The sequence below is a fragment of the Schistocerca americana genome, unplaced genomic scaffold (assembly GCF_021461395.2).
Source record: "Schistocerca americana isolate TAMUIC-IGC-003095 unplaced genomic scaffold, iqSchAmer2.1 HiC_scaffold_15, whole genome shotgun sequence".
Classification (NCBI taxonomy): Eukaryota; Metazoa; Arthropoda; class Insecta; order Orthoptera; family Acrididae; genus Schistocerca; species Schistocerca americana.
In genome coordinates, this window is record NW_025725583.1 from 10378000 (window position 1) to 10391591 (window position 13592).

A 13592-nucleotide genomic window follows, 5' to 3' on the forward strand; every position below is an offset into this window, starting at 1 on the left:
CACATGATAACCACACACACACACACACACACACACACACACACACACACAAACAAACAATGCTGCTAACAAAGTACACACATTTCATACACAGCACTAACCAAACATTACTGGATTCTTCGACACAAGATGCAATTTTGCATCACATATAGAGTTATTATAATCATAAAGATTGGCTTACATTAGATAAGCTTCACACAACACTGTGTGAAGCAGAATTTTTGAAGACTGCAATTAATCCTTGGGAGTGGGGCACCGGAGTCATACATACAAAACCTTCCACAGTGTAAAAGTGTAACACGGTGGTTAGCATATAAACCTGCTGTGTGGAAGGTCGTAGGTTCATATCTTGTCAAATGCACAGAATTTTTTTATTTTTATAAATCTAATCAAAAGACTTTCATTATTGTTTTTATTCAGTTAACTGGTTTAAATGAAATCCTTTTATTTTTAATACATTACTATATCATTTTTATCATCATATTGACTTTTATTTGCTCCTATTTTTCTTTCTGTCATTCTTTTTTTGTTTGGAATCTGCTTGTGTTATGTATCATCTGCAACCAATTGCCAAACAGGACTGCTTGTCGGTTGGTAAGGCAGCAGCCTGTGCAGCACAGTGTGAAGGTAGTTTTAGGTAATCTAAGTGAGTGAGAAATTACAGTGTGCTTTTACTACTGCAACTGAAATTTTTCTGTCCTGAGTTTGCTCGTAGAGGTTAGCCTTAAACACTGTGAACAAAGTGATTTCAATTTTGGTTCTGCTGCTGATTGTTGACAATCATTTTCTCAGATCCATTGCAAATCATGAGGTTGTGGATAAATTGGGACATGAGTTTAAATTCAAGTCTATAAAATGTGCTGTCTACTGCAGTTCACTCATTGGTTACTTAAAATAAGCTGTTGACAGAGCATCTCCCGTTTCTGTCACACCTTGTGGCAGCTACTTCCAACACTGCTCTGCATTACACTTAGCAGTATTTGTGAAGTGACCGGCCAAATTTGTGTGTTACCTCTAATCAACTGATAGCTGGCAGTGGATGTGGCAACATTTCCGTAACAATTGACAGACATCAATTATCATGTGATTTTAATCAGGTTATAGTCACATTTCAAGTCCTGAGTAACTCATTCTGCTGTTACTGCTTCTTTACTGACAACACAACAGTCTCCACCTCCTTTGAAACTGATATGTCTGCCTCTCATGATACCTAGTGGACAATTCTGCATTAGATATGGGCGTCTGGATCCATTTGACCAGGTAGTGCACACTCTCATATGGGATGGTTATAATTACACTGATGGCGTTCTGACTGCTGCAGAGCAGGTGTATACACCGCAGGAAGCTGAGACATTATAGGCATGTTCACTAATCGGTGCATTTGTGTAGTATGCCAAAAAAATAAGAGTTCCATTTTCTGCCACCAGGTGAAAATATGGTGCCATAAGCAGTCAGAACGTGAAATGTTTCCTGTTTTGACATTAGCATGCTTCTGTAGGCTGGCATCATGTGATAATTTCTTTTGTGAAGTGACTGTTGGTGTAAAGGGTTAAGAAGGTTGAAGTTCCCTGTATGAAAAGTAATGAATATTGAGAAGAAACACCATGCATTGCTGGCAGAGTAGTTGTATCACAACGGTAACAATAGCAGCACTACAGTACAGGAATACTGCCTACAGAAACAACTGTGAAGAGCCCTATGTCATTAAATGGACTAAAGCATATGATCAAGAAATCTGAATAAACAGGCAAATTAGGTGGTACAGCATGGAGAGAGAGAGGTGGCCCACTCCCATGGCAGTTCTTAGTTATTGTAGTTGCTGTAGTACTTAGTTGCTGTAGCCGTAGCTGAATGTGCAGCACAAGCCTCAAATTTTGGAGCCAGTTCAAAAGATTTTGTGGTGCATTCTACACAGGTATCCCTACAAGACTCTGAATATGCAACAAAAGAAGCCCCAATATGGTCTACAATGCTGTGACTTTGCACTTCATTTTTGGTACGCATGGATATGGATGACCTGTGGCAGAGGAATGTTCTTTGGATGGACAAGGCACATTTTACTCTGCACAGTGCCATGAATGCACAAGACTGTCACATGTGGGGCTCTACTCTACCACGTGTTGTGCAGGAAATCCACTGCACTCAACTTATGTGACTTTGTCTTGGGGTTTCAGAAGCTCCTTCATTCTCAATCTGTTTTTCTTCAATGGGATGACACCTTGCAGGCCTTTTAGGTATACAGTGACATCTGCACATTATAAGGACCTCCCTGTGCAATACGTGATTCCAGCTTTTAGAGAATGCAACTGTGTTCACACCACTATTTTCATACACAAAGGGCCAACACCACATGTCGCTTACCAGTGAAAGATTTGCTTTGAGAAACCTTTGATGATGACCGTGTCATCTCTAGGCAGTTTCATGATCTGTGGCCTTCCAGAACCCCTGATCATAATCCGTGTGACTTCTGGTTGTGGGGATATCTGCAAGATAAGTCAACCATGGCATTTTATGGATGCAACACGTTGCTGGGTCAGGAGGTCATATTGAACACATGCTGTAACTTGGGACCATATCCTAATAAATGTGCCTGAACCACCATTATCATGTGTTTGATCACTCCTGCCCTTTTCCTGCACCCACACCACACACTGACTACTTGCAGCACCATCTTTTTCACCTGGTGGCAGAAAGTGAAACTATTGTTTACTTCAGCATACTTCATAAATGCACTGATTAATGAACATGCTTACATTGTTCCAATGTCCTGAAATGTATACAGCCTGTACTGCAGCACTCGGAACATTGTCAGTCTAATGATAATCAGCAGATACTTTGCAAAGGAAAGGTGCCAATGTGCATGAAGGAAGAAAACCTTTGCAATTAGGCAGCTGAACTTACCCCTCTGGCTCTCTCAGCTGACAACACTATACAAATCCTTGTGTATTTCTTTCCTTTTCATTGTGATTTGGTAGGTCTCTGCTGTTGTGATCTGAGCAGTTTTATAGGCAGCGAATTACAGGGGTGCATACAGATCACAGAACCTATACCTGCTGTGTCCTTGAAAGGTTGTAGACACAGACGAAACAGGGAATTTATGATGCTTACACAGCACAAGGATTTTGTTTGTTAAAGTTACATGGGACCCACAGCACAACTCAATTGGAATGTTTAAGTTTTAACACTATTTGATCATATGAATCTTCCATTATTATGAATTCATCAGGATCATTGTTTTTCCACTGTTTACCTTTGTGAAAGATTTGTAAGAGGTACTACTATAAATAGTGGTACGACTTAGTCAATTGTACCCCTTGCACACCACTGGTTCTCTGGTAAATCTGGAGCAGAGCACAACACTGCCAGCAGGAGGCACTACCTTGTTGTTTCATTCAACAATGTCCAAGCACTACCATCATGTGCCTTTACGTGTGGCATGGGCAGTCACTGAAATGTCCTGCTGAGTAGTGGGCTAAGGCAGTGCTAGATTGACGCACTTGAAGTAACAATGTTTACTGAACATAAACTCAATTTAGAACAGTTTGAGAATGAAGTCCACGCATGCAATAGAACTAAAAATGCCCCTCTGTGATGACTGAACACTACAACAGAAATGATCTTCTGTGATGATTGAAGAATACAATGGAAATCATCTTCTGTGGTGATTACACAGCTGGTGTCAAAAAGGATAAAGTGCTGATCATCAGCAGAAGCAATGAGCAATGGAAGCAGAGTCTTTTGGATCAGTGGTCAAACAGCAGTGCCTGGGAGCCCAGTGATGGCACGAGGTGGCAATGTCGGTGGTGTCAGGGTCCGTAGCGCAGTCTCATCGCATGGCTGGTGATCCGTCTGGAAGCCAGAGGTGAAACTGGTCAACAAGGGGCTTAGTAGCAATGTTGGTACTTGTGCAGAAGAACATATGCACATAAGTATGCCCCTGCGACTGGAGTGCTGTTTACCGCGATATGCACGCCCTGTAGCATTACAGTCTGCACCTCTAGGCACTGTCGCAGGCACATGAGACTGGGCAGCAATCAATGCAGCAATGTGTTGATAAACAGCTGCTTTGGGGTGATGTAGGGGCTGTGCCTGGTCCACAAAGTATATCCAAGAAACACGGTAGCCAAGTACGCAGGGGCCCAGCACTATATGTACTACAGTCATAGTCAAGATTTTGTGTGGAATGGTTGTTGCAGTCCAATTGCACCAAAAATATGAACAGTTTACTGAGGTTGATTAAATAAGAGTTTGGAAGTTTTCTGTGACATGGTAGGACAACAGTGAGTGATTAATCAATTTATTCATGGAGGGTGAGCATAATGACATATGAAATCAATGGAAACATCACCTTTCTTAATCAGTGGCATTTGTTTGTTGGCAGGCAATACCATTTGAACAATTATTAAGGATAATGTGAACAGTTATAGCATGATAGTTAAATTTTCCATGTGAAAATGGGACTAATTTCAACTGCTAATATGAACATAAATGAAGTACATGGTGTGAACTGTTATCCTTTCAAAGCAACCTTTTTCACTTAAAATTGAAGAACTTTAGTAATTACAAAGAAAATAAATGTGTTTTCATTTCAGGTAACACGGTCAAGCTTTATACAAAGAGTGTTCTCTCTGTTAACACCCCCTTACACATGTCCTTGCTGGGGGGGGATACCCTGTTACAATTAAGAATCAGCAAAATATAATGTGAGGGAAGTTGCAGACAACAGTCAGTAAGAAAGTTATTGGTCTTTTCTTTTAAAAATACTGAATAATACAGGGTCAGTCCTTGTATGCCCTATTATCATCCAGTCACATTATAATTTAACTTCACTTTCGCATACTGGTCTGTTTTCTAGCCTTTGTACTCTAGAATTTCTTAAATAGTTTTATTTATGAATGAATATGGAAATTTAATATATAACTACTGGTACTTACTGAATTCACCATCCTTGTTGTGACTGTGACTACACAGTTGTAACCTATCGCTGAAACAAAAGAGAGATCATGAATACTATGGAGCACAATACTGTGCACTGTCCTAAAATTAGTATTCATCATGGCAGGATTACTAACATCTACTCACAAATATGTGAGAAAGGATTAACAATGAACTTTATCTACTAACTTATTTACTGAACAAAATGACAAACAAGTAGCTGTTTACTGTTCCACTTCTGAGGTGGCATGGTTCATCACTAGGATATAGAGCTCAAAATAGGAGATAGATACATCCAAAATTTATGCTGTCATTAAAGTAGGGAGATATATTTTACTGCAGTTAATGACTGGGAACCTGTATGGTAGTAATTATCTGGACTGTTAACTGAACCAAAATGCTACATGCCTGCCCTAAATAGACTTTCCATTAGTGCAAATTTGCGGATATTTTCATACATTCTTTCAGCAACATATGAAACAGTTCTACAGCTGTTTTGGGACAGTAGCGTCTGACTGTCATCCAGCACTGTCACTCATTCCATAACTAGGGGAAAAAATCACAAAAATAAACTGAAGATTATTTTAGAAAGTTAGAGATTTGAAGAAATAAAGTGACTCATTGAATGGGAAACTTACCTGCCTAAGACAAGGGTTTTCCAAATGTGTCATTCAACAATATACAAAATCATATTTGCAGATGAAGTTTTGATGGCTGAGATAAATATTGTTTATATTGCACAATAACTTATACCAAACATTAAAATTACTAGCATCACTTAGCTGCATTTTCCATTAATGTTACGGTACAATAGTATTTGAACTGTGACACAACAGTGTCCCTAAAATTAATCACAAAAATCAGTTTGCCTTCAGCATTAAAGTGATTGATAATAGACGCATGTCATAGCAGTTACTTTAGTGAGGTGTATGAATCTCTGTCTCTGGACTTACAATTGGATTTACAACTGGATTTACAATGATAACTTTAAGTTAATGGTTATTAAAGAAGCAAAGGTCATTAACAACTACGCAGCAGGAAAAAGATTTGATGTAACAGAAGTTAATGTTTGTAAGGGGCATCACATGAAGATTACATTACACTGCTAGATGCATATGCAAAACACTCGCAGAACCTTAATAGGAAAGGGTTCACATTTTTGGGTACCATGTTATGCATCATGTGTGAGAGGAACACAATTAACATATCCCCATTCCTCAAAAAGTTATTTGGACATAGCTGTGATGTACGAGGTTGTTGAAGAGGATGGGGCCAGTGTTACACTGAGGAACAATTTGGGGAGGTGATACAAAACAAATTGCATTTTTATGTCAGACAATCAGGTTAAGGAAATAACATGCCTATTCACTATCGTGTGATTAAAATTGCTGGTTATTTGATATTTGTGCCTTGGTATTGATTTCTTTTGACCAGAACTCTCAGTATCTTGTGCCGATTTTCCACTACTGTCACTGCGCCACAACATGTGGCCAGTTTTGTTGCCCTGTCAAGTAATCCAATGTATTATGAGGGTAATACCAAAAGTAAGGTCTCCTATTTTTTTATAAGTACATACACATGTTTATTTCTACAATGGTTTATATCAGTTTACAGCTTGAACATTTAGCTATTTTTCAACATAATCACCATTTCTGTTGATGCATTGTTGTAGACGCTGTAGCAGTTTTTGTATGCCCATGTCATACCAGCTCGCCGCCATGCTGTTCAGAAAGTTATGAACCTCTTCTTTCACCTCATCATTGAAGCTGAATTGCTTTCCGGCCAAATGTTCTTTTAAACTAGGGAACAGGTGATAGTCACTAGGCGCCAAGTCAGGACTATAGGGTGGGTGGGTGATTATGTTCCACTGAAACTGTTGCAGGAGAGCAATGGTTTGCTGAGTGATGTGTGGGTGAGCATTGTCATGCAGAATGTGCACGCCCTTGCTCAGCATTCCTCTTCACCGGTTCTGAATTGCCTGTTTGAGTTTTTTCAGAGTCTCACAGTACCTGTCAGCAATAATTGTGGTCCCAGTAATTCAATTGTCTCTAAGTTGGTTGTAAGTTGTGTTCCAAAAATGAACAGCATAGAGAAAGAAGTGATGACACTTTCTGCTAGACCTGACCATCATTTTTCAGGACAATGCTCAAGCACATACAGTGCAAGCTGTTACTGATTTGTTTGACTGATAGGGCTGCTAAGTGCTATACCACCTACTGCACTCCACTGACTTAAGCCCTCATGAGTTCAACTCAATTTCTAAACTGAAGGAAACACTTCACAGCATTTGCTTAAGAATTGCTACAAATTTGTCGGGCAATAGACCACGCCGCTTGAACTGTCAACACAATTGGCACTGCTAAGAGTATCCTATGACTTCCACATCAGTGGCGACTGGTTATACACAATGCTGGTGACTACTTTGAAGGTCAGTAAAACTTTGAAACACATATCTATTTTGTAAGAGCTGTAAATAAATAGTTGCCACTATTAAAGTTCCAACCTTCATACATGCAGAACCTTGGAGACGAACTGAAGTAGAAAGTGTCGAAAATAATTTAAAGTATATCACAGATTTCATTCAGTTTTAGTGAAAGACTAACAAGTAATGAGGCAGTGTGTGGAATGCAAAGACCTTGATGATCTGGCAAAATATAAACAATAAGTAATTTGCAGACACTGTGGGGAAGGGCGCATTCCAAATGACAACAATAAAAGCAGACAAGCAGCAGTGTGTGTGCGACATGCAAATTAAGGGGTAAAAAGTGCTCAAAGAACTGAGATGAATGTTACACATATCAAACTCTTCTAACAAGCCAGATTTTACAGACAGATTATAGGTAAGTGTCTCATAACACTAGAAAGTAATGAGGATTATAATGACACTATTATGTGCTGTACATTTAATAACAGTAATAGTAATAATAATAAAATACAAATCACCATTGAGGAGCAGGAGGAAGAGGAGGAGGAGGGGTGCTGAAAGGGCAAGGAATTTCAGGCAAAAAGTTAGCAGTAAGTACCACAGAAAAGAGCATGTTACACAGACTAAAGTAGAGTTTTATGCACCTATGAAAAAGCAGGAAAAGTTGTTTTTGGTAAAATTTCAGAACTATTTAGTATAATAGAGAGACAAGATTACATGCAGAAGTATGAGTGACATATGATACAGGTGAGCAGGATATGGTGACATAAACTGGGCAGCTGTATGTGGAATGTGAGAGCACACAACCTGAGGAGGATACTACACTGCTTACAAGGGTAAAAGACGATTTGTCAATGCAGGACTTGAATCTCCAACAAAAACAGTATGAGTCAGTTTGTACAGGAAACACACATCTACTACAGAGAAGGAGGCAGAACACAGATCTAAACAAATTGGTGGCAGATTTATGAAAGTAGAGAGAATGTGAAGCAACTCACTATGCTGTAAGAGCCGATGACCCTTATTACAGCATTAAGACATCTGGTAAGGAATATGTACTCAAAAGCAAAGTATATTATTTTTTCTCTACCTGTTTTCATAGATATAATAAACCTCAAAGTGGACAATCTGCCAACAGAAGTGGAAAACTGGAGAATGCACTGAAACAAGTTTTTGCCAGATAAAATGAATTATTTTCCTGAGACACATTGCACAAGCACTTTGTGTTGATGCATGGTAGTAGAGCACGGGATTACAGATGGGACTGGCCAGACTGTCTAATATGTACCCATTTTCCACAAATAGAGGAAAACAGGACAGCTTAATACCATGAGAAGTACCAGCACATTACATGAGGCTAGAAAAGTGGTAGAAGAGTTGAAGTTAGATGTATGTGACTCCAAGAACCATTTACTCAGGCACGAAAGATTACCAGTATGCCAACAACTGTGCAGATAGTTGCCCAAGAGCAACATCCTAAGGCAGCAATAATAGTATTTATCAAGGCCATTACAGTGAGAAAAATATTGCAGTATTGTTCAGAACACATAATCTGTATGGAAATCTGCATTTCATAATTACTAAACTATGGTCAGTGTCACCATCTACTCTTGTAAATGTTTTCCAGTTTAGAACTGGTTTATAAATCTCTCTTTTACCATTACATAATCTATCTTAAACCATTCCTTGTCTCCATTTCCCTTCCACACATACAGCCCTCTTTCATGAGTCTTGAACCATGTGTTTGCAATGATTAAATTGTGCTCTGTGTGAAATTCTTTCAGGTAGCTCATTTCTTACCTCAGTGCATGTTCCACTATTTTTTCTTACCTTTCTTTTTCTTCAATTGATATTCAGTTCCCCATCATAATTAAATCTCCATCTCTTTTAATGTAGTGAGTTGGGTTGGGTTGGGTTGGGTTTATTTGGTGGAAGAGACCAAACAGCAAGGTCGTCAGTCTCATTGGATTAGGGAAGGATGGGGAAGGAAGTCGGCTGTGCCCTTTCAAAGGAACCATCCTGGCATTTGCCTGGAGCAATTTTAGGAAAATCACAGAAAACCTAAATCAGGATGGCCGGATGCAGGATTGAACCGCTGTCCCCTGAATGCGAGTCCAGTGTGCTAATCACTGTGCCACCTCGCTCGATTTTTAATGTAGTGAATAATTTCTTTTATCTCACTGCACATTTTTACAATATCTTCCTTATCTAAGGAGCTAGTAGGCATGTATACTTATACTTGTAATAATGTAGTAGGTTGTGCCTTTTTTCAGTATTTGTGATGATAATCTGTTCGCTGTTCTGTTTTTTATTATTAGACCTATTCATGGATTACCTCTATTTCATTTGATGTTGATAGCTATCTACTCTCCTGATCAGACGTCCTACTCATTCTGCACCTCACTTCACTAATTCCCATTATATCTCACACAAAATATCTTTTTTGCTTTTCAAATTTTCTAGCTTACCAACACAATTAAGAGATCTAATACTGGGTGATTCAACCCGTTGAACCCCAGATTTGTTATTTTTGAAGACAATATCCTTTTGAGTAGTCTCTCCAAAGAGATCCGATTGTGGAATGTCCATGAATGCCTTTTAAGTTTTTAGAAAAACAATAGAAGAAGACATTCCTCTGGCTCAAAAAATTTTATTGTTTCTCAAAATATTTGCTGTTAAAATGCATACACTTTTGCAAGCATTAAATCAATCATGGAATAATTTTCTCCACTCTGATATTGGTACCTCAAAAATGTTGTTTTGGAAGGTTTCACAAGCTTCTTGAGGTGATTAAAATTGCTGTCCGCACATATTTTGCTTGAAGTAAGGGAACAAAATGAATTTGTTATGCAATAAATCAAGTTAATTCAAGTGATGAGATGTTAATACAATTTTTTTCTATATAAAATAAAGAACTGCTTGATGACTTTGTGACAGCTCATCACATCTCCTGTATAAACAAAGAAACAACTCATAATTTTTTTAAATATCTCATGAATGAACTATTATTGTTGGTTTCAGTTCACCTTGGAATATCCAAACAGTTGATTACTGCTTAGTTTCCAGCTTGTACTCATATATGTCTGAGTTCTGCCTCGTTTTACAATATTGCATATGCATTTTGCATTTGCTTGTGCAAATTTTTTGAGCATTTAATTATACCAGCTGACACATGCCTATTTCGAGCTTCAGTCAAATTGTGCTGAATCCAGTGGGAACTGATCTTTTTCACACCTAAATGTTCATGAAAAATTGTATAGCCAATTCTGGCTGACCTTCAGGAAATTCTTTGCTGGTGGAAGCATGACAATGATGAAAGTCTGCAAAACAATTGTAAACAGTTTTTTCTGAAAGTGATAGATTGTCCAACCAAAGTGAAAACTTTTGTGTGAAATTTTTATTTTTTCACATCACTATTTCTTTAAATACACTGTAATCAAATTCCTTGGATAATTTCTGAGCTGTCATTGTTATAACGATACCAAATGACAAATTTTAAAACAATATAGTAAAAGCCTATTAATATGGTATCTGACCATCAGGCATGTTCAATAATTTGTCATCGCTTCATGCACACTGAATATTTTGGATGCATTCAGCAGAATGCGGCTGCACTCGACAGTGGTCAACAATATCAAGTTGTTTAGTGTCAACAATTGTTTCATTCAACTGTCAGGCAGCTTTTGTCATGCATCAATTGTCTACAGTAATTAAACAGTGGTGTTTTAAAGTGAAATCAGGATTAGTGCTATTCTGTACTACAACCTCTCAAAACAAAGTGGAAGTGAAATGTAAACATGTCATGCTTATGTTACAACAAGAGCTTCACGTCATTAATTGGACTGAGAAAGGTAAGAGTAGAAATAAGGTTATGAAAGAATAAAAAGTTTATTCTTCAACAGTCCATGATATTAAAAAAATAAAGGTCAACTTCAAAAGTTAGCCTCAGAGACAGCTGCAGTAAAAGACACTGAATCATACAAAACTTTTAAAAAGTGCAGAGTAAATCAGTTGGAAGAAATTTTGTTCAAGTGGTTCTGTGTCAGAACATCTGAAGGAAAACCTGTACACAGTTCCATGATGATCTGGGGTTATCAGAAACTGAACGTGCATTTTCTTATTGTTGGCTACACCGATTCAAAACTCTTCATGGAATTCAGAAGCTTGATATAAGTGGGTAGTTACAATCAGCAGATCAAAATGCTGCTGAAGAATACAAAGAAACTTTTTGCAATTTTGTTAAACACAATATCTTAACTGCTAGTCAAATCTACAATGCTGATGAACAGGTCCTACTTTGGAATTGTTTGCTTAGTCAGCATTGCCAGGTAAAGAAGAAAAATGCACCACAAATTAAAAAAAAAGTAAGGACATTTGACAGTTTTAGTGTGTTCAAATGCTTCAGGTGACCACATGTTGATTCCTTATGTTACTAGCAAGCACAAAAAAGCATCTTAAATTTTCCTGTAATTTATGGAGCTCATTCCAGTGCATGGATGACTTCAGAATTGTTTAAGGACTGGTTTTTCCATAATTTTGTACATTCTGAGAGAAACAGTTTCAAGAAAACTTGGTTTGTCTGAAAAGAACAGAGTTGTACTGTTGCTACATAACTGTAAAGCGGCCGTGCGGTTCTAGGCACCTCAGTCCGGAACCGCGTGACCGCTACGGTCGCAGGTTCGAATCCTGCCTCGGGCATGGATGTATGTGATGTCCTTAGGTTAGTTAGGTTTAAGTAGTTCTAAGTTCTAGGGGACTGATGACCTCAGATGTTAAGTCGCATAGTGCTCAGAGCCATTTGAACTGTAAAGCCCACCCTCCAGCATCTGAATTGGTCCCAGGGAATATATTCACCATTTATCTTCCAGGAAATGTTACTTCCCTGATTTATCCAATGAATCAGTGAGTAATTCAAAATTTCCAATGATTTCAGAGAGCTTCTTTTCTTCAAGAGCTTATCAATTTAGACTGTTCAGTGGTGGGTTTAAAAAAAATTAAAATTAAAGATGTTATTTATGAAACAGCTTTGGCATTCACAACATTCCTGCTACTCTTTGTAAGTCATGCCAAAAACTAAGAAAAAACTATTCGTCTATTCCAACAAAAAATGATGCTGTTGTTAAACTATTAAGAGTTGCTCAAAATGAAATAAGAAATTTTCTGTGATATGAAGTTTTGTACTGGATAGGCACTGATAATAAAAAACACGTAGTTGAAGAAATATCAGACAAACTGATAGTAGAGAGTGTGACACGGCTACAACAAGAACTTCAACCACCAGATATCGAATCTGATGAAGCAGAAAGGGCTGATGCAACAAACTCAACATTTCCATCTACTTGGAATGAAGCAGCTGCCACTATTGATACGTTTATAAGATTTTCTGAAAGTAGCAAATGACACACACTATGGAACTTGTAAATTTTTGTACTACACGTAACCAGTTTTTTGAACAAAAAAATCAGAGACAAAAACCAAACAGGCAATAGAACGTATTTGAAGTGAATAAAATATGCAAATACTGTATATACTGTAGTATAAAACATACACAGTACAGTACTACAGCATAATACTGTTCAGTCCTGAACTTAACGTAAACTCATAAAATTACATTGCAGAGTTATATAATAAAATGTTTTCATTTGTTCCCTAAAATGTTGTTTTATGCAGTATTATACATTTTTATCTCTTTAACGGATGCAGAGAATGTACAATAAACAATCAAAGGTTGGTTGCCTATTGTTTACCTTATGTCCCACACTCCATACACTTCTATTTGTAGATGACACTTGGTAATTCACTATTTTCAAAGTCCTGATGGTATCAGATTAGCGGATTTCTACTGTAGTAATATCACATCACCACTACACCATGCAGTGGCAGTTAGTAAAGTTTTAAAAGGTGACCATCATATTTTACATTTTGAATACCTTATCCAAAAGGATGCCATCATCATTATAAAAGTGCTGATCAGCAAGTTGTCTAGACTGTTGTTGTGCAGGTTCTAAAAAGACTACTGACCAGTTTCAAGAACCATTGAGTTAGTTTGGCCTTTCAGCAGGTATTCCCTCAATGTGGTTACCCCTATGATATTACTATCTGTATTTTCAAGGAATCCCAACCACCCTACCTCAGCCACATCCATGATTCATGAGGAGAGAGATGAAAATACAAAATGCTGAATATCAGCCAAAGTTATCAAGGTATGCAACTTACACTTCTCAAAATGTCT

The 13592-nt window shown here is 37.9% G+C and overlaps 1 protein-coding gene across 2 annotated transcripts in view; it reads right to left on the minus strand.

Annotated features, from left to right (window-relative positions):
• The window catches only part of LOC124569468 (Bardet-Biedl syndrome 5 protein homolog), an 87213-nt gene that overhangs the window by 54928 nt on the left and 18693 nt on the right, over positions 1 to 13592 (minus strand). For both annotated transcript variants that reach the window (XM_047131082.1, XM_047131081.1), the window contains exon 3: positions 4935 to 4984. In XM_047131082.1, the coding sequence (XP_046987038.1) occupies positions 4935 to 4984 (50 nt within the window). The remainder of the gene's footprint in view (positions 1 to 4934; positions 4985 to 13592) is intronic.